Genomic DNA, 21588 nt, shown 5'->3' on the forward strand with positions numbered 1-21588 from the left:
TGATATTAATAAGGCGTAAGAAGGAAAAATGGCATTGTAATTATAAGTGGATGTTAATTGTTCATTATGACCAGAGTTTGTCGTTAAAATAGATGAGTGTACAAATATATGCGGTTGGAGCGACAATGTGGATTGTTTAAGGAGTAATTATACGATGCAAACAATTACCTTTGTTGAAGCAGGTACTGGGCCATTTGTATCTGACTGGGCATTCCGGTAATGGTGATGATGCGATCGTTACTACCGGGCAATGGTTCGTCTATAGTGATTCCAGCACCACTGTCCGATCTGATTTTACGGATTCTGGCGCCTCCCTTGCCGATAATGGCTCCAGCAAGCTGTAAATCGAAAAGACATTCGACATTTAACAACGTGTAACTGTCGAGAAATATTCACAAAAGGAAAAGACAGAAGAATGAAAAATAAAAATTTTCTGTAGCCTTCTTTTGAACGAGTCGATTGATCTACTATCGATACTTCTGTATCTTTGCTAATTTTTCAAAGTTCTAGACCAGGCTAGTTCCTAAATAAAATACTACTTGAGCTACCAAGACTATGATGGTATTTATTCTTTATTGGTTCTGTTTTAATAACTTGTAACAGATGAGGTTTGTTCACAATGAAAAATAAAAATTTTCTGTAGCTTGTTTTGAACCAGTCAAATGATCTGAGGTTTTAAGAAAATGTAGAAGGGAAGAAAAATTGATATTTTTAAAATTCTATACCAGATTACTCCCCCTAAATAAAATGCTATTTGGACTACCAAGACTTATTCATTGTTTATTGGTTAATGCTGTTTTCATTGAATTTTTACTTACGTCTTTAGGAATGGTGACTTGAGTGCTGGTCTTGTTTCCACCCATGTTGCCCTGGTTGCCTTGATTGTTACCGCCACCCATGGGCGGACCACTCATTCCAGAGTTACCTCCGCCGCCGCCACCTCCGCCACCCAGACCATTCGGTGCTCCACCCCCGCCTCCTCCTCCTCCACCTCCTCCACCGCCGCCTCCGCCTCCTCCTTGCATTCCCCATCCATCACCTAGGCAAAATGTAACAATTATAAGATGACAGGCGATCAAGTTACTTATACTATTCTCCAATACTCCGACAACCCCTATTTCCAGCATAATTTACCAAGATCACGATATCTTTCTACATCACGATATCAAGTATATTTATTTGTAAAAATCTTTTCTCCTGGATCTTACTAAGTTGAGATTACTTTCTGACAATCAAACAGTAGTGCACGCTTTCATTTAATACAGGGTGTTCTCGGCCACCTCTGGGAAAAATTGTAATGGGAGATTCTAGGGGCCAAAATAGGACGAAAATCAAGAATATCAATTTGTTGATGGAGGCTTCGTTAAAAAGTTATTAACGTTCAAAGTTCCGCCCTTACTGAATTTTTTTCTCGAAAATGGGTAGGATTACAGGGGTATATCTATTCACCAAAAATGACTGTAATTGACCACCGGAACTAAAACTAATTTTTCCAGAGCGATTTGAAACTTTTTAATTTTGTCGAAAATTTCACACTCTCGAATTTTTTTTCTCGAAAGTGAGTAGGATTTCGAGGGTATGCCTAATGATCAGAAATGATTGTAATTGACCCCCGCAGCCAGAAATAATTTTTCCAAAACGATTTGAAATTTGTTATTATGTCGAAAAATTTCAACCTTCTCGAATTTTTTTCTCGAAAGTGGATAGGATTTCGAGGGTATGTCTAATGATCATAAATGACTGTAATTGACCCCCGGAATCAAAAATAATTTTTCCAGAACGATTTGAAATTTTTTAATTTTGTCGAAAAATTTCACAGCTTCTCGAATTTTTTCCCCGAAAATGGGTAGGATTTCTGGGGTATGTCTATTCACCAAAAATGACGGTAATTGACCCCCGGAACCGAAAATAATTTTTCCAGAACGATTTGAAATTTTTTAATAACTTTTCAACGAAGCCTCAGTCAAGAAATTGATATTCTTGATTTTCGTCTTATTTTCTGTATGATGGTTAATTTGAACGATCCATCCCCGCGACTCAGTGTCTATTGGCTCGAGAAAGTCTTTAAAAATTCCCAAAGAACGCTGTTCTCAAACAAAAATGAGCCTACTCTGCCCGTTTTTTATTTACACATATCGCCTGAACGTAAAGTGAAATAAAAAATGAACCACGCATGAAATTAAAGCGTGCACCGCCGAACGTATTTATAATACTAACCATTATAGTTTCCACCACCGTATGGCGGCGGGCCACCCCTGTTGCCACCGTAGCCACCGCCTCGATTGCCCTCGTAGCCACCCCCGCCGCCGCCGCCGCCGCTACCACGATTGCCTCCGTAGCCACGATTGGGTGGACCACCGGACATTCCGCCGCCACCGCCGCCGCCACCTCCACCGCCTTCACCAGGAAGTCCTCCTCTTGGCGACAGAACAAAAGGTCGGTTCATGTCGCTGCGATGGTCGCGTCTGGGTATCATTCCCACGCCCCCGCGTGCACCACCGCCGCCCCCGCCGCCGCCTCGTACCCCTGGACCACCGCCGAATCCGCCACCTTTGCCCTGACCACCCTCGCCGCTTCCATAACCACCGTAATCCTCGGCGTAGAAGTCATCGAAGTTGTGGGGATCGTAAGGGTTGTTCACACCCTTCAGCGGGGACTGGAGAAAAAAAAAGATATCAACACCAAGCGATCAGAAACAATTTTTGAACTTCATTTAACCCTCGAAGACCAGAATTTCCAGGCAGCGGGGAATAATACCAAAAAAATGTAATCTCTGAATCGTCAAAATTTTATTTCTATTTTTCTACTTGCGATTCCCAGGGGAAGGTGTTTTAAGTTTAATAGAAATTATAAATATTCTCTGGGACAGAGGCTAATTTTAATTTCAAAAAGCAGCATCAGAAAACTGCATTATAGTGGCTAGTGTATTAAAATGAATTCTTGGGGTGCACAGAATCAATACTGTCACCATCTTTTTAAAAAGCTATTTAACCTTAACGACAGTTTACAGAAAATCGACTCAACACAGAGTCCAAAAAAAAATTTGTCAAATTACAGAATCTAAAAATTCCATTAGATTTCCTATTCCCACAGTATTGCATTTTGTGGCATTTCGTAGCAACAAAGAGGTTAAGAATCTCTCACTAGCATCGTTTTAAACGGAAGAGCTATAAACGAAACTGGCCTACACCTCTTGAGCCAGATTGCAAACCAGTCTCGTTCATCGAACCTAGTTTTCTCGACCCGCTCAACGCGATGCAGCCTATTAGCGTACATTTTGATCGTATTCAGAGAATTTTTTAAACATGATGAATAGAAAACTTAATAACAAGACGTCTCTGTACGGTCTTCTAAGGATTAGGTATACGAATGAACACGTAATACTCTACTCACGGTCTTGATGGTGGCGATCAGCTCGCGAATGCATTCGATGCACGTGTTCGGTTTCCCGCAAATGCTGATCAGCCGATCCGTGCTGTGGGGACAGCAGTGCGAATAGATCTTGATCCTCGCTCCAGTTTTCTGCAACACAACCGTAATTCGAGATGGTTACTCGCCAAGCACACACGAATCAACGAAACACAAATAATGCGTCCGATTCTTACGCGCGGTTCGCTTTCTTTTTTATCGTTCGATTCGATGCTATTTTTTTTTTTTAGATGCGTTTCGAACGCATCGATCATCCACGAGAATCGCGATCGAGGATGAATTTTTTAAAGACACGTATCCATCTCTCACGCATCGATCGAAAAGGCCAACAGCGATGAAAGTGAATCGCTGCTCGTCGCGTTTCTCGACTCGATAACTCGACGGCCGAGCAATTCTTAGGCGCCAATGGGTGGATCGCGTGCTGCAAGTTGGTTAACAGCCAACCCCCTCGTTCTCGAGATTGTGCTTTCAAAGACAGGGTCGGGTTAAAAGGGGCAAACGTGGCCATTCGGTCACCTTTTTAATCTCTCACCCCCCTCCCTCGCTCTTTCGAGCCGCAGGCGTGATCTCGTTTTTTTTTTCAAGAAACGTTGCAACGCAATTATCGTGCCAAGACCTCTTTGGTTCTCGACGGAAAAAAAAAAAATTACGTAAATCCTACCATCGAACGATTAAAACAATCCACGGGATGGATGAACGTTTTATTATTATTAAAATAAATATTAAAAATTCTACTGTAATTATACGGTCAAATAAAAGAGTCGCTGTCCTTTTTAATTAAAACATATATATGTATAGATCGAGGGACGTTAATTAAAATTAAGGGTCGTTCGAGTTCTACGCTTGCACGAGTTAGAGTCGTTGCTTCGAAGTTGGACTCGCGAAACTGCCTGACTTTTCGTCTTTTTTTTTTTTTAACGGACGAGAGGGGGTGTTGTTGGTCGTCGAGTCGAACCTTGGAGGGAAGTCGCGTGCGAATGATTTTCGGCGGAATTAGTGTAATTATTCGCAGACGATAAGGGGAAAGATCGCTGGCAAAGCGGAGGGTGATACTCTGTGGGTGGGAGGTAGATCCACAGATAACGTGTACCCTTGTCGTTAGCTGGCTAATGATATGTTTGATATCGTGGTGTTTCGACTGTGTAACTTTTCGAGTCTCCAGTCGATCGATAATGGGGCGAAAAAGTGTGTATATCGAAGGAAAACGAGAACGTTTAACAGCGAGATAAATAATTCGAACGAGCAAACAGAACGGTTTGATTTAAAATTAAAAAGAAATTGAATTAAAGTTTTATAAACCTAACTGGTTTATTTGTTAACTTCACTGCTAAATTACTTCCATCGATGTACCTGAATTTTCAACCTTTGCACGAAAATTCGAGCACTCTACGCTTTCCATGAAGAAGAAACCTTGTATAGTTCACCATAAAAGAAGAGCAAGAATTTGTATGCGTGGTAAATATTCAAATGGGTAATTAAAATTGATGATTAGCAATACTGATTTACAGATTTCGACTCGTCGAATGGACAGTATTCTTTTGAAGAAATGTACGATCGATTGGTTAGTTTGAAAAATAAACATTAAATTTCATCGTGTATGCATTAATTTACCAATTTTACGTTTCATGGATTTCTACGGTGTGGAAGTTCCTGTCATTTCGAACGAAATTATGTTATTAAATAATCGAATTAATTTTAAGATGTTGCAATCTAGCCAAAAGCCCAAAGATTCGGTTCGCTGGCGAGCAAAATACGCTTCCACCGCTCGCTGTAAGCTCGTTTATAATCGGCTACAGAGCGTCGACGTCCCACCCATCGATTTGTCGAGACAACAACGGTCACCTACAGTTTGATAATTAATTAACTCGGAAGAGACGAGGATAAAAGCATCCTCTTGTACCGGAACTCCCCAGTGGAGTTACGACGGGAAGTTTAAGTATCTTTCGATCGAAGCATTTCGAACTCGCGAAGCTCTCGCGAGATTCAGAAAGGGTTATATCGTCACGAAGGTCACCGACCGATAAGCGGGAAGTTTTATGGTTTACACACCGTTCGAGCAGAATGCAAGACGATTCAAAGGATTCGAGATCCACCTGACGAACAAAAAAGTATTACGCAAGAAGCAAAATGTATTGAAATTTATGTAATGTTTGTAGAGTGCAAACTCTAACGTATCGTAGAACACGATATATGGCTGAGAAGAGGTTTAAAAAAAAAATTGTACAAATCCACTTACGTAGTAAGTTTTTCTGGACGCTGTGAATATTCATAAACGACGTTCGAAGGTAAGATTTTCCTGATTTGTAGGAAACAATATAAATTTCACGATCGAGAAATTTCAAACATTGTAACATTCACCACCTATATTTGCTATAAAGTTTGATATGAAACATTGGGAGAACATCCTCGAAACTAAAACGTTTGAGTATGAAATTCTTAAAATAAACGATAACTACAAATTGTGAAATTTAATTCGTTTGTTTTGGTACTCATTTAAAATTGACAATAGGAAACTTTGGCTAATTTCAAACTATGAGTAATGGTAAAACATGCTTTTCCAAGGTTTTTGTTTCTGATATTAATTAGATCACTGTAAATAAAGAAATATACGTCCTCCCAAAAATACCATCGGAAATATTTATGCATGAGAGCTATATCAAAGACAGATTCAGATTATTTATAAATCGATTGTTTAAATTTCGACCGGAGAGAAATCTGTTCAAAATCTTTGTGGGCGTCGAGTTGTTAAAACGATCGACGTGGAAAAAATAAATGTCGGCCACCATCGTCGACGATAATAGACAGAACACGACGATTTTGGTAGTTTGATCGGGGATTTAATTAATCGTCAACGTAATACCATTCTGTGCAAATGATCGTTTGTCATGATCACGCACCACGGCTCATGCATTTTTATGAAATCATTAACCAGCGGGGAGAAAAAATATACTTCCTCAGTCAGTTCCACGCATCGACACGAAGAGCCACGAATGTTCAACGTTTTCCACGTAGAAAGACACACGACAAATATCTGCCAATCGAAAATCCAAGGTAAGTTTCGAAAATAATCCACAAGAAAATCGTGAAATTAGTTTTTTTTTACGAACCATCGCGTATCTAGAAAATCGTAGAAAACTTAATCGAACTGGATTAATTTTAACGAAACTGTTACCACCATTTTGAATTTAAATTAACGTCGAGTCAAGTATTTGATTTTTTTAATCGAGAATTAATAATTTTGCTGTTATTTTACAAAAACTCGTAAGAGAAAACGCGACGAAAGTAAATCTTGGTAAAGAATTTTTACTTCGTGGCATTAATATTTCCTGACGTCTGAAGATGACCTACATAAGAACCGTGCATTGTACGAACATGAATACGTGTCTCGAAAACATCTATTTCTTCTATTCATTTTATGTTAGTAAAAATACAACGCAGAAGAGATAAAAGTACACGGGAAGCGAAAATGTATATGAATAGAAATGCAAAGCAATGTAAAAATGCCGAGGTGCGGCTAAAGTTTCGTTAACGCACCTAACCTGAACTGTGCCACGAGATAAAAAAGTTTTCAGTGAGTAAACAGGCCTGGTTAGCGCTGTTAGGACGGATTTTTCGTTCCTTTATCCCGGAAAACGTTGATAAAAATTATTTCATCCTTCGAACGTTTAAAAAGTTCGCAGAAACGAGACAGGATTTTTCGCGGAAGCGAGTGCAAATGGGATCCAAGGCCATCGAAAGTCCCGTTTTAGAATTTCGACGTTGAGGAACGATGGGTCACGATGATACGGCATTAACTTCTATTTCTTTCTCATCGACTGCATAAAATCGAATAAATTTTATTCGCCAAACGATTGGAACGTTTATTAACCAGTAGGCCAAAAGTGGACATTTTGTTCGAGTAATAAACGGGCAAAAACATTGTAGAATAATTTATTACCAACGTTTATTGTGTAGTCATTGAAAGATTAGCTTTTGTTTGAAAAATAACACTTTCGATGTGACTGAGAGTGAACTCCTTATCAGTCTTACAATGAAACACTTATATCGAGATGATGTTGCAGTACTCGTAGAGAATAGTGCAATCACCAAGTATCATTGGAGCCAGAGATAAGTGAAATTCTTATCTGGACAAACATTTCGAATAACAAATAAGAAATGTTCTGAATAAAAATTAAAATTTGTTTAAAATATACAAATAAACATATAACGATTGATCGATTGATATCTGATAATTTCTAAAAGAAAAAACTCTCTGGTAAGGAAATAGCGCTCGATAGATCGAGAGGCCAACTTTCACGCGAAAAGAACTGGCAAAAGAAACTTTGCTAGTCTTCTTCCTGTGTCAGATGTTTCGCGATACACCACGTGCTGTTTCCCCTTTCAAAGAGCGTCGGCGCGATCTTATCGAGATAGAAACGAGAATAGATTCTGTGAAACTAGTGCGTGCGGAACTTCGAGTCTCGTGTCTGTCGAGCGATCTATCGAGTATTCTAACAGTGCATAATTCCATTTTCGATCCAAACGACGATCCTAAACAGCATACGAAATAGAAAAAAAATTTAATCAATCTGTCAAACTATTATTTCATAATTACTATTTTTATATTTGTTTCACAGACTTTCATCCAGTTAAGAATTTTGCCCCTGAAAGTAATTTATTTGTCGAAGAAATGCATTTAAAAATTTCTCGATCGAATCATCCGACAAATCCATTTTTCCCTTTCGAGCGTAGCCGGCACTGCGGACGTTTTGCATAATTTTTGCAATTTAATTCGCGCTGTAATTTACATCGACCATTAGTTGCTCATTCGAGTCGCCATGACTTTCAGAGTCGGTTCAGGAACGATGTCGAAAGTGTACACGGCGGAGGAGGTGTCCAAGCACAACTACGAGGAGGATCTATGGATCGTGTACAAGGACAGCGTGTACGATATCACGAAATTCGTCAAAGAGCACCCTGGCGGCGAGGAAGTGTTGGTGAACTCGGCTGGAAAGGACGCCACCGAGTGTTTCGACGACGTGGGGCACACGCTGGAAGCCATACAACTTAGGGAAACGTATAAAATTGGCACGGTGACTGGCACCTTCCCCAAAGCAGCACCACTCCCCAAGAGTACGTCGTAAATCAATTTTCGCGCGAGATCGAAACGATCGAGAAATCGTATTTCCGTACACTTCGGGAAAACGAATCGAACAACAGAGTTATGCGGTCAATTTAACCCAGACCCAATAAAACAATGTACCATTTGGGTAATACACTTTGCATTTTATTATTTAAACACGTAGAAGTTTGGAAAATTATTTATATTTTGTCGGTCGATCATCAAGCTTATATTTAGTATCGTATTAGACGTTTTGAAATAACACTATTCTGTTTCATCGATTTAGAGTATATATTTGTTGTTCATTTGCAACAGCGTGATTCGAAATTAGCGATTTATGAGTTTATTCGGTTTGATATAAATCTGCTATGACTCAAATTTAATTCGACGAGTGAATGATATTTCATATCGTTGTTATATAATATTAATACATAACGATAGCTTTTGCAATCGAGAAATAAAAATTTTGTCCATCGCTGATTAAACATTATCAATTTCACGTCCAGTAACCAGTCCACTAATAGCAAGACATTAGCATATACATTTATGCACATGAAACGCGTGGACGTGACGTTCAGATACGTAAAAACTTGAACAGATTATTAGATTTCGATAATGAAGTATCAGGTTGGATTTCTTAGTTATGAAACGTATTGTATTATATTTTCATTCTAATTCGAATTATTTTTCAGTCGGAAATGGGCGAAATTTTATTCTAATAATTAATAACGTAAATGGTAACGTTATTCATGACGTTTATTCTTGATCGACGGGTTAAATTATTGATCGTTCACTGTGAAATATTTAATTCTATTAATAATTTTAATTTATTCATAAAAAGTTATTTATCTATTGTTCGTTATACAATACTTACATTTACATAAGAAATGTGCATCTCTATTTTCAGTTATGCATATAAATAGCAGATAAGTATATTTGAATATTGTAAATTCCTAAAAAAAAAAATTACCCTTAAAGTTTAATTATTCACGAAATCGAAGAATGAAATTTCGAATCACCGAAGAGAGAATTAATTAATCTTTTAAATACGCGATCGATAAATAAAATATGCAAGATATTCGAATATCTTTGATCGAAAATACTTTTTCTTTTTTTATCAGGCGTCCCAGAAACGACGATAGAGCAAGACAATTCGGAACAGAAACCACCAAAGTATGAATTATTATACTGGATACCGGTACTAGCAGCTGTCGTTTATGCAATAATAATGTGGTTCTCTTAGGACCGACGATCGTTCCAAGTTCCTCGAATATTCATTAGATCGATGGAGAAAATGTACAATAGCAACGAATAAAATTCTTATCGTAATCGACGTTCTTCGACCGTCACATTCTTTCAAGCAAAACAGAGACTAAAGGATTAAATAATAAATAAATGTTAAAGGAAATATTGCCACCGACCGTGCAATGCTCGAAGCACAGTCTATTTTATCTTGAGGTTTGCTTATCAAATTTATGATAAGCGTAATCATTTAAAATTCAAATTGAGATATACTATCTCATTTCACAAAAATTGTACACCGCGAAGCCACTTCATTTATCGTATACCCTCGAATTGATAGCCGTTGTAAAAATGATATTCGATTCGAACCGATGTTACGAACAACAATTAACTCGAAACGAAATATGCAATTTTTCACGGAGAACCAAAGGTTGGTTACGGAGCTGCATAAAAATAATTAATTATACAAACTCATCGATTCCACGGAAAGGCTGTATTTTGTATTTCTTCCTACAGTTTCAATTTAATTAAAAACTGAAACGTTCGGGCGGGAGGAGCAAAAAAAAAATTTAATTACTTTTTACATTAGTTCCCAAGTGGTCTCGCGTCTTTTGTTATATGATAAAACTGTCTGCCTCGTAGAATCATATTTATGTAAAATAATCGATCGAACAAAATTTAACGAAGATTATTGTACCGCAAAATTTATAAAACTTCTGATTATCTGTAAATGGAACACCGATGAAACAAAATGAAATTATCGTTAGAAAAATTAGCGTAAGATAATTATAATCGTCGTCAAACAAGGAAAAGTGCCTTCGTCACGATGACTGGCAATTTCTATCGAGCGATAGTCTACTTTCTGTCAACAATTATTGCTTTCAATCGTGACGCTTCGATTAATTGATTCGCGATCAGTACGATTTGTTATTTTTTATTGGAAAGATCTGGAAACCGATATATCGAATAAAGGAGAATTGACTTTGAATAATGTCTCGTTAGATTATGATAACTATTAACACGTTCACTGCCAGATCAAAACCGTATAATATTCTGCACAAGTAAAATATTGATTTTAGTACTGCGTACTTATTTTCGTAACCTTGTTAAAATTCACAAACTCTATTCAAATTTAATTCCCCCGACGTCTTAACTTGAGAATTAATTTTTCTAGTATCATAATGGTAAATCCTGTTACCCATATATGGGTGACGTGGCAGTCAAAGTGTTAAAAAGCAATTATATGTGCAATGTGATATTTTGAACCTCTTCTATTTATAACTGATCTTTAAATTAATGATTTCTATATTGAATACAGTATAAAATTCTATTATTATAGATGCATGCTTAAGCTCGCCTATTTGCTTTTATCGTTGTTCTCTAAATTTATAATCGATGCTAGCAGCTTCACGAGTGTTTGCTAAAAGATAAGAAAATTTTTTAATTTCCGAAATTTCAAGCAAATTGAATTTTTTGGTAACGCGAGCCACGTCGTTGGTAGATTTGCCCTAGCTTTCCGTCATCGCGTTCGCGATGAGAACGGTGACAGCACTCGGGTGCATAATAAAGCCGCATTCACATTGGTTGAGGTCATCGTGCATGGTATAACGTTCGCGTTGAATGCAGTTGCATGCGGCTGATGGAGGTCCGCATGCGATGATGCACCTCTTGCGATCAATACCAAGTGTTCGAAGTCGGTTCAGGTCAGACTTCGTGACCCTAAATTTGTCACCGAACGACCTCGATAATTTGAAAAAAATTATATATTTCATACTCATAGAACACTCGTAAATACATTCACATTCGATATTAAAACTTGCCTGAATATCACACGAATTTTGAAACACAAAAAGTACATTGTGACAACCTTTTCTACGACACGTCGTAAATTTAAAAAATATTACGTAGAAGGAGAAGCATATTTTTATAATGTATTATGAATTTAAAAAAAATATTACTATTCGTATTCATTATAATTTACTTTGGAATACGTTAGTAATTTAATGAAATATACTCTGTAACAATTAACTTTATTTCTCTTTTAATTTTGGATATTCTGAGACAATGGTTAATTTTTTTTTTAAATAATCGTTTGTAGAATCTGACAATAGTGTTATCTGCTATTCTACACCATACGCTATAGATGTATCTCGATATTATTAGCTGTTTCTACGCGCCAGTGCTCTATTTATAGGACACGTCGTAATTTGAAGGAAAAAGTTGCTCGTTTCGTGAACAAATTATTTTTACCCTTTGATGAGCTATTTTTGAATTTCTCATACAGAAAGTAGACCTCAATTTTTTAAAAGACAATGACTTAATATGTTATTACAAATATCTGCCCTCCTTTTAAATTCTGTTGTTTTTTTTTTCTTTATTATCGAGAGTGAACTAGAAATGGAGAAGTTAGTGTGTTCAGAGGGCAGTTCGTGAAGAATACTTTTGTTACAAAATTCAACGAAGATAATAAAAGTAATAAGTACTTACGACACGGAGTTCTAGTTGCTAGTTCTCGCGTTTCGAACGAACGGTTACTCATTTGTCACCGTTACGTCGAAAACTGACAAAACCTATTTCCCTACGAACCGTTACTCGACAGCTTCGACGAAGAAATTTACAGTCGTTTCTTTCGTGCAAATGGCAGCGAAAGATTCCCATAAGAATGCTCACAATTCCTGAATACTCGAATTCCAACCATGATGACCCAGTTCAGAAATGGTCTATTGTAATATTAAAACGTGATATCACTTAGAGTGAGTTCAGTTTGTGGTGACATCACATCATAAGAATGCTCGATCCTATCGCGAGTAACTAAGCTCGAGTAAAAAAATGAAAACATCTAAGAGTCGTCAATCCACTAACAGAAATAGAAACGTCTCACTTTAAAAAGAACGTCAGTTTGCATAAGTTGCAAAAATTCCACTAAACAGTGGCAACATGTCACGATATTTCATTATATTTACATTACTTTGTACTTCTATCCAAGTAAAACGAAAGCAGGTCGAATTATAAAGAAATGTAAACATATTTTGAAACCTGATGTTTCAAAAAAGTATTCTCAGTACAAAAAAATAGTCTGTAACGCGTTATGGCACGTTCACTTTAGAGTGTTCAGCCGGAGAGGGGATGACCTCAGGCCACAAGTAATTAAACGAGTACTTATGACACACCGTGTGCGAAAACAATTCGTAAAATAGGAAGAACGTACGATAATCCTTCCAAAGAGATAACAAATTTCTTGACAAATAAATCATCGATAAAATTCGGTGCCCATGGGGGAAAGATAACAATTCGACAGAATATTAGAAGCTATGATACTTTCTTAAGCAATATATCGCAAAATTGTAACTTCTCACTATTGCAAAGGTGAAAGTTCACTTAACAGATCGAAAATAACTCGCAGCTATCCAAGCATCGCTATACTCCGTTACATATACACTTTCGATCGCTACATTTTTTCTTAGGTAAACGCGAACGAAGATAATTTCTGAATGAATAAAGTTCAACAGCTGGAGAAGTCGAAGAAGGTTGAGAACCCAGTGGCTGTACGAAATTCGTTCTTGGGACACCTAAATTCCCTCCCATCCGTTGCTCGTTAAACGGTTAAAGAAGTATTTAACCGCGGGGCGAAAAATTGCATCGCGATTCGCGGCTGAGATTACCCGACGAAATTTTCTTTATTGCACGGACGTAAATTTTGATGAAAAAGGGGGGGACAGAGATAAAAATTGGTTTCTCACGGGCTGGACGACGGAACGATACAGCCCGCCGGGGACGAGCGTCGGTGATAAGGCGCCGAGAGGACAATAATACGAATGTTTGCGCGATAACGCGATCGTTTCAGACGGAGGAAACCGGGGAAAACGAGGCTCTTGGCGTTTGTTGGAAGGCGCGTATAACGTTTCGATTTCGTTGATTTTGGGCAACTGGAACGGTCGAGGGCTGCGGATGTTTGACTATTGATTGACCCGAAAAGCAAAAATGTATGCGTTTGCTTGTCGTATCACAAATATCGCAGCGAATTGCCGCCCAAACTAGCATTTCATGCGAATGTTTAGATCCCTTATTTGGATTTGGTATTAACATGACTAGCAAATAGATTGCGTGCTCAAACGATACAAAATTATTGTCTTATCCGTAGCTCGTAACCTTGGTGATTACAAAGTAAACATATAGTATATTAATATATGGAAATTATAGTTGTACTAAGTTTATGCTATCGTAAATAGGTTAATTGTCGTACAGGTTTCTATAAGTACTTTGAAACTTTAAAAAATGGATTCCGACATTTCTGAAATTTGAACAAGGTTACTTGGAAACAGGCGTGACATTAAAGTGAATTATTGGGGCCATTATAGTGGATTATTATTAAAATAAAAATTGTTTACGTAGTCCCCCCATTAGTTAATTGTGTTTTTAAATGTTCGAAAGGAAAGTTGATTTCCATCTACCAATTTGATAAGGATCAATATTAAGTAAAATAATTCAGTTGAGATTGAGAGTCCACTTAAGGTGATTAGTTGAAGATTGAATAATTTATTTGGTAGTATACAATGATCGATACTGTTTTGTTATCTGTTCTGGTATTTATTTTTGTGAAATAAATTTATTAGTATTTAACGATCGATACTGTTTTGTTATCCGTTTCGTTGTCTGTTTTCGATTATTGGGTCTGTCAGGTGTACACGGCTTAGATCCACGGACAGTTCCGTGCACATGTTCTTAGAACGATTGCTCGAGGTCTTTCTGCGCGCAAACGGTTCTCATCTCGTGGGCGAAGGTGGCGTCCAGAGATCGTGCATGGGTGGGAAACCGAAGATGATAAGCTAGGACCGTGGTGGGGCAGCATCTAGAGGGGGCAAGGATAAAGCTAGTACGTGCTGAACTGGATCGAGCAGTGTTTGTGCCAGTGCAGCTTCGCGAGGAAACCGTGTTTTACTATCCCGTCGCGGATAAAAAGAGTTCTCTTCGGTTGGGTTTTGCAACGGGACGCACGATCGGAACAAAGGAATCGGAGGACCACGATATTGTCGAGTTGAACGCGTTCTCGTGGCGACTCGAAGGCAAGGTACGTGGGCCAAACCGGGACAACGTAGTCGTCGCGAGCTGTTTCGATCCACGGAACTCGGCTGCCGGAAGTGAATAATGTGCGTCGTGGAACGCGCGTCGCATAATTCCCGCTCTCACGGATCGTCCGGCAAACATCGAATAACGACGCGCTAAGCGGCGATTCGATCTCTCGCTGTCGCGAGTTTATGGTACAGGTTCATCGTCTCGTCGACCCGCGAACGATTTCCGGGCTCGATTCCGCGAATTCTAAACACGTCCGGTATTCATTTCTTTTTCACTCCTCGCGCCGCCATGACAGTTCACGGCACACGTCGTCGACGTTTATTAAAACGCGAGATATTCGGTGATTCGACTACGTGTCGATAGCTTATGGTAATTTCGATGGGCACTGGGAGTCGTTTCGAATTATAGGAACGCTAGAGTCCTCCGCAAACGATTTTAAAACAGGTTTGTACATTCGAATAACTGGTCGTTAATGGCGGTCGGCGTCGAGGAGAAGAATCTTTGGACTTTTCAGCGCTTAGAATATATTTTTGCAATTTTCTCAGTTGCAATACCATTAATATCGAGTAAAAAGTGTCTGCCTCCCGATAGCTTTCCAGTTTATTATTTTTAGCGATCAATGAAATAAAATTCACAAACGACGGAGAATTTCAATTTAGTTTCGATTAACGTTCGCAGTTTCTACTGAAAATTGTGAACAATTTACACGACCGGATTTTTGAAAATTCCCAGTATTAAATTTCGACTGCTCGATCGAGATAAAATTGAATTTTTAAATTCAGATTCCAATTTTTCATTGATTTCTTTGGGCTAACATTCTCGCGATTCAAACTCGAAATTTGTATCGATTTGTATAAAAAATGCGTTTTAAAAATCTCTAAACGCGAAGAGGCTAAATTGAGGTCAAACTTCCCGCGCGAGAAACGCGCTGATAAACAGTTAATTACGTAACCACGACGATAAACACGTTACATGGACATATGCCCGGCGAGATGCAAACAGAACCTCCAACGGAACAATATATATCTGGAATATTTATTCCGCGTCTTGAATCGATCGCTGACAGCCATCGTCGATTAAAATCATCGCCCAAAGAAGCTTCCAAAGAGCTTCGTTTCAAGAATCTCCATGGGGGATATTTAATTACTCGTTGATTAGATTGCACCGGTCGATAATTACTGAAATCGCGGCTGCTTGAAAATTCAGAGCTCGTTGCTCCCGATATTCTCCCGCGGACACGGATAAACCGTAACCAGAGACGGGCAATAAGCTATTAAACCCATTCTCGACATCCATTTTCTCGAAAACTTCGACTAATTAACAAATAAAGCGAAACGCTTCATTTTAAGCGAATTTAATTTTTATTCGAGAAAAACTGGTTTCTTTTTACTTGTTATCGATAAATGTTTGCCCATCTTCGAACGTTTATCGATTCCAAAGCCGTTTTTTTGTACGCTGTTACGACACCGTCATTGAGAAAGCAAAGAATCATCGCACGGCGTAATTGATTGTGTAATCTGGACGACCTTCGCGTAACTGCGGTTGATGTCAGATCTTTCGCGTAGCTCGTCGTCGAAACCATGCCTCCAAAATGTACCACGCGGTTAGCCATCGTCGTGAATCGTACGCGAATAAAATATAAAATAAAATAAGTGAAAACGGAGACTCGAAACCGATCGACGATCGAGTAAACAGGCACGAAGTGGAAATTATCGAGTCGATCGATGCTTATTGATACGTTCCTTCGACACTTAAACCCTCGAGACATTAACATACGCGAGGAGGGAATACATTATGCCACTAAGAGCGTAGATATAGTGTAAACTCGCGCCACCGTGACACAAATAATACTAAACAACCTGACGCGCGTGTTACAAACCATTTTTTGTATTTTAAACGATATGAAATAAAAACTTCTCTTCGTAAAATGGTTTGTGTTCTCAGCTACGTTTCTACACGAGAGTTTCAATTCGAAACTGTGACGAGGCATTGGAAAATAGTGCGATGTAAGCGTTGATTAGGTATTCATTGTACAGTAGGAAGTATAAATTAATTTTTTTTCCCCCCTCGTTTTACGGCTACTTGCATAACCGTGAAGATGAAACTGAAAAACTTCGATCGACTCTTCGACGAGACGATAATTTATTCCGAGCGATATTAAGTACAGGTCAACGCGTTCAAGTCGGTGATAGAGGGTTAATAATCGGGACCTATTTGCCTTATCAGATGAGTTAATATTAGTTGGACAGTCGTAAACAAACGTTTTGTAGTACCGTCGATTGCATTCACAATATTTGATTTTAAACGCTGCTATCGATAAAGATAAACCACCAGTTTTCATTCTCTTTGCACGTCCTCGATTCTACTGATTAAATTATACCGTTTTCTCTTATCAAGCGTTCACGAAACCTTAGGTAACTAAAAATAATTTGCCTCGTGTGAGGCGGTTGAAACGCGCGACAAAAACAAGGAAAAATTTAGAATCTATAATGGAGGCTAGAAACTCACGCTATGAATTTAAATAAATATTTTTCGAACATCTTTCCCGCGTTAGAAGATAAAATGATTTTCAACGTGATCGCCATTGGACTCGATATTGTGTTGTCATCGTCGTTTCTGCACGCACGAATTTGTTACATAATAAAAGTTGTAGAACGTTTATCGTAACGAGCAAGTGTCTTCAAAACACAAACAATGTGCTGGTCGAACAATGTGTCTTGGCACACGTTGACCACCATAAAATTTCGCCGTATAGATTATTTATCGATAGTAATTTTCCACTAACCGACTACATAAACAAGATACTGAACGCCATATCAATTTAACGCCCAATGAACACGAAATTAACATTCTAATCTATGGACGCTTGCCAAAGTAAATTTAATGGTCCCCGTTGCCAGTCGAATATTCCACAAATCTCGATTTACAAACGATGAACCGAACAGAATGATTTTTCGATGACAAATTGTAAAGAATAATCTCGAAAAACAACGACATTGCGACAGATATAAATTTCGTTCGACGTAAGCAAATAAATTTTGAAGATAAAATTCTATGAAGTCGATCGGTAAGTGGAGCTCGAATTGCTTTCGAAATATTGTATATTCCATGAGATTAATATTAAATGTGTCAGTATATTTCCAGTCGACGATAGAAATTCACATTTATCGGCACAGCTAGATAATGTACGTTTCCTTAATCACTCTCAACACGCTCGCTATAAATAATCAAGGATCGTAACGCGACTCTGGTGTGTGTCAAGGATGATTGTTTCTTTTTTATTCCGTTCGTCGCTGAAGAAATTAATGGTACGAAGAATTCCAACCTGTTACACATTTTTTGCTACCAAAACGGTTCGTCGGGAACTCTGCGTTTTTCAATACGGAACACGAAACACACACTCTGTATTTAGATCTTCCAGACGCGTTGTCGTGATCAGCCGATAGATTACGTAACAAAATAATCGAAGCTCGTGAGAAACTCGGGAGTGGACGAGAAGTGAGTTTTTAAAATAAATTCAAAAGTAATTAAATTTCACAGCAAAAATTCACTTTCAAACGTCACGAAATTTCCGTAGAAAATCAATCTTTTTTTTTCCTCTGATCCTCTTCCCCGAAAAATCTGTCGTGACCACTTTGACGAGGAAAAAATTCGATTTCACCCCCTCTGAAAAGCGAACGGGAGAAGCTAGTGCAAAATAAAACATCGTTCGTCGAAATCGACAGACCGACTTTGAAGCGCGTGTTTAGTTTTGACAAGTTTTCGATCCGCGGAACAAAATTCGCGAGATCGACAAAAAAAATGATCGCGAACACGATTTGTAATTGTTTAAATATTTATAGTCGATTCGATGACATTGCATTTTTAATCCTTGTGTATAATTTATGGGCATTTTAAACAAAGCAATTATCCAAATTTCTACGAATAGTTTATCAGTTTTAATAACATTGTTGGAAACGTATAGGTCAGAAAATTAAGTGTCTCTGAATTTGAATATTATTTACTGAATTCCAATGAAATTTCCAATGGTATTCTTCAATTTCAATTTTTGATATATTAATGAACTCGTTCTTTTTATTTACTAATACTGAAAACGATCAATGAAACTTGCTATCTTTAATTATTTTCAAATATAAACCAATTTTCTAAAAACTAGACAAATATAAATGTTCTGAACTTTGAAGCACTCTTGTTCGCACAATAAAAATAAAATACTGATATTTATACCAAATCAACGGATAAAGTGAATCAAAAAATTACTGAAATCAGTCTAAAACCACTCGTCAACCATGCGGTGAATGTTGAGTAGACCAATTATTCACCTATCAAACTTGAAAAGCAATTTTCACTTTCAGACAACTTAACATTGCAATTAAGAGTATTATCCCTAACTACCCCAATATTTTAAAGAAAATAAACCTAGATAGTACACTTGAACTCAACAACAAACTGTGGATAGTATTCAATTGTCTAAAAAGGAAGTGTTCCTGGACAATTTGAAGTGTCTGATATGTCAGTAAACGTATTGAGCCAAGCAGGTCCTGACCATAACAGATAGCTAACTACACAAAAGTAATCATCCTCAAAAGTAAAAATTGGGTTACTCCGAAACTGGACTCCGAATTAATTGCTAATTCCTGATTCTGTGTCTGCAGGTTTCACCCATCGAAAGGATGAGCAAAAAGTTCACGACCAACGAGGTTGCTGTCACTGGCAGCAGCAAGGAGAACACCTTGATAATCCTCCACGACAAGGTATACAACGTCACCAATTTCCTGAACGAGCATCCCGGTGGCGAGGAGATCCTTCTGGATCACGCGGGCAAGGATGGCTCTGACGACTTCGACGACGTCGGCCACTCGAAGGACGCGTTCGATTTGATGGGCAAGTACCTAGTTGGCGAGCTCGAGGAGTCCGAGAAGACCAAAAAGACGCCCAAAGTGGGCTGGTCGAGCACCTACACGAAACCATCAGAGAAAAAGGAAGAGCTGGGGATGTCGACGACCCTCCTGATAGGCGCTGTCGTCGGTTTCCTAGGCATTTTGTATTACATGTACTTGTAACCTGTAGCCAGAAGTCGAACGAACTTGCTTCAACTTCCTGCTTCTATCCGCGTTGAATGTTTTCATACTGACGAGCATAATCACCGCGAAGGCGAGGGCTCGAGGAGAAGATCAGCCTGCGTTATGGATGTCGACGCCTGTTGTAATCCGGCCATGGTCATCTCCGACTACGTTTGGTGAATGTTATGTATGCTTGTAGAAACGATTTCTGTGTTCCTTATTATCGATACGTTGTAAAGCCTGAGCCGTAATTGGGCGTTCATTGATCGACGGGGAGCGTTAAAATATATGCACTTTTATTATCCACAGTGTTATCGATCCCCCTTTCATCGTGCCCTTCCGTTGAATCGCCTTTTCTTTTAACTTTTTGTAATATTCCTTTTTTTTTATTAACGAGCGTTTGTATATTTTTGCGGACGAGACGGTCGCTTCTAATCTTGGAAGACGACGCGATCAAATCGTCTTGGAGCCTCTACTTGCTGATATTCACTTTTAAGTATGCGAGATGACTATAGAGATGCTTTAAATATAGCAAAGTTATTGAAATGGTTGAACAAAGTTCTTGAAGAGCAAATAATTAACCCTTAAAAGAATTAATTTTCAACTTTAAGAAGACACGAAAATAGATACTAAGACAAATTTTTAGTTACGAAGTTTACAATTGGATGAAATCAAAGTTCTGATATTGTAAAAAATTGTACTGTTTTGGTCTGCCAGTCAACGTGTTAAAATATTGCCAATAGTTCTAAGAATTATACAGATTTTTATTTAAGAAAGGAATTTGTTGTAATTTTTCAAACACTCTGTTACAAATAGAAAATAATGCGTTTAGATTATAACACGCGAGAATAGTAAAACAAGAAATTGTTTGATTCGCGAACGTGCTATTTACTCGAACAATGCAACAGTGTTGTTTTTCTGCCAAGTCAGGAAACATTGGAATGTTGCCAACAAACAAATGCATTTGATGATTAATCATTTGCATAGTCAATTGCTACGTGGAGCTATTAAAGTTCCTCTTGATATTCACGATGCAAGAGAAGTCTGTCTTTAAAATACATAGAATTGTGTCCATTTGACTGATGTTAAAACAAGCTTCTTAGAAAATTATAATTACTAAATTTGATTTTAATTCGAAAGCCAGTTGATTGATCCTTCGGGGCAGTGACAAACTAAATTTTATTTAAATGGAAATACTGTATTTATGGACTCGACTAATCTAATTTACTTCAAATTCTAATCCATTTATTGAAAATACAATTTCCAGCACAGTTGTAGAATCGGCTCTACGAGGCTCGTGTTTTATTTTTATTCAGAAAACGATATTGTATTAAAACTGTCCGCGCAGAGAGACTTACAGTAAATTTTCTAAATTGTATTACGATTCCTTTCCCAATTATAATACAATTACAACCTCTATGTATGAAGTTTGACAGCTATAATATAAAAATTCACTAAACCATCTGGCTTTAATTTCGATACTAAAAATATTAACAATGGACGATCAATGAAACCATACAGCGATCAATTCCCATGGAAAAACGATCGAAACGTGAAATATAATTTAATTTCGTACTGTAATTCTTATCCAAAGTCGTTCATCCTTTATTCCTCGTTCGAAAACGTTTTGTTTGCGCAAGTAATTCGCCCAGCTCTCGGAAAGAGAGACGAAATAAATAA

General features: G+C 38.0%; 3 protein-coding genes across 9 annotated transcripts in view; 2 read left to right on the plus strand and 1 right to left on the minus strand.

Moving 5' to 3' along the window:
• Positions 1–21588, minus strand: part of LOC122396918 (heterogeneous nuclear ribonucleoprotein K) — a 149742-nt gene that overhangs the window by 2629 nt on the left and 125525 nt on the right. For all 7 annotated transcript variants that reach the window (XM_043395688.1, XM_043395691.1, XM_043395684.1 and 4 more), the window contains 4 exons: positions 3394–3522; positions 2218–2656; positions 819–1039; positions 169–338 (listed from right to left, as the gene is read on the minus strand). In XM_043395688.1, coding sequence (XP_043251623.1) covers positions 169–338; positions 819–1039; positions 2218–2656; positions 3394–3522 — 959 coding nt within the window. The remainder of the gene's footprint in view (positions 1–168; positions 339–818; positions 1040–2217; positions 2657–3393; positions 3523–21588) is intronic.
• Positions 6285–10895, plus strand: LOC122396919 (cytochrome b5-like). Its single transcript, XM_043395692.1, has 3 exons — positions 6285–6480; positions 8258–8541; positions 9652–10895. The coding sequence occupies exons 1-3, from the start codon at positions 6302–6304 to the stop codon at positions 9771–9773; spliced, it is 585 nt and encodes a 194-aa protein (XP_043251627.1). The 5' UTR covers positions 6285–6301; the 3' UTR covers positions 9774–10895.
• LOC122396920 (cytochrome b5) lies at positions 14646–20210 on the plus strand. Its single transcript, XM_043395693.1, has 2 exons — positions 14646–14840; positions 19501–20210. The coding sequence occupies exon 2, from the start codon at positions 19519–19521 to the stop codon at positions 19906–19908; it is 390 nt and encodes a 129-aa protein (XP_043251628.1). The 5' UTR covers positions 14646–14840; positions 19501–19518; the 3' UTR covers positions 19909–20210.

This window comes from Colletes gigas, unplaced genomic scaffold (genome assembly GCF_013123115.1).
Source record: "Colletes gigas isolate AHSC1104 unplaced genomic scaffold, ASM1312311v1 Colletes_gigas_Sc00008, whole genome shotgun sequence".
Classification (NCBI taxonomy): domain Eukaryota; kingdom Metazoa; phylum Arthropoda; class Insecta; order Hymenoptera; family Colletidae; genus Colletes; species Colletes gigas.

Excerpts from the sequence above, each read along its gene's own strand:
- LOC122396919 (XM_043395692.1), top strand. The coding sequence starts at position 6,302 with ATGATCGTTTGTCATGATCACGCACCACGGCTCATGCATTTTTATGAA. Across the intron at positions 6,481-8,257 it reads CTGCCAATCGAAAATCCAAG|AGTCGGTTCAGGAACGATGT; the intron begins GTAAGTTTCGAA and ends CATGACTTTCAG. Across the intron at positions 8,542-9,651 it reads AGCAGCACCACTCCCCAAGA|GCGTCCCAGAAACGACGATA; the intron begins GTACGTCGTAAA and ends TTTTTTTATCAG.
- LOC122396920 (XM_043395693.1), top strand. The coding sequence starts at position 19,519 with ATGAGCAAAAAGTTCACGACCAACGAGGTTGCTGTCACTGGCAGCAGC.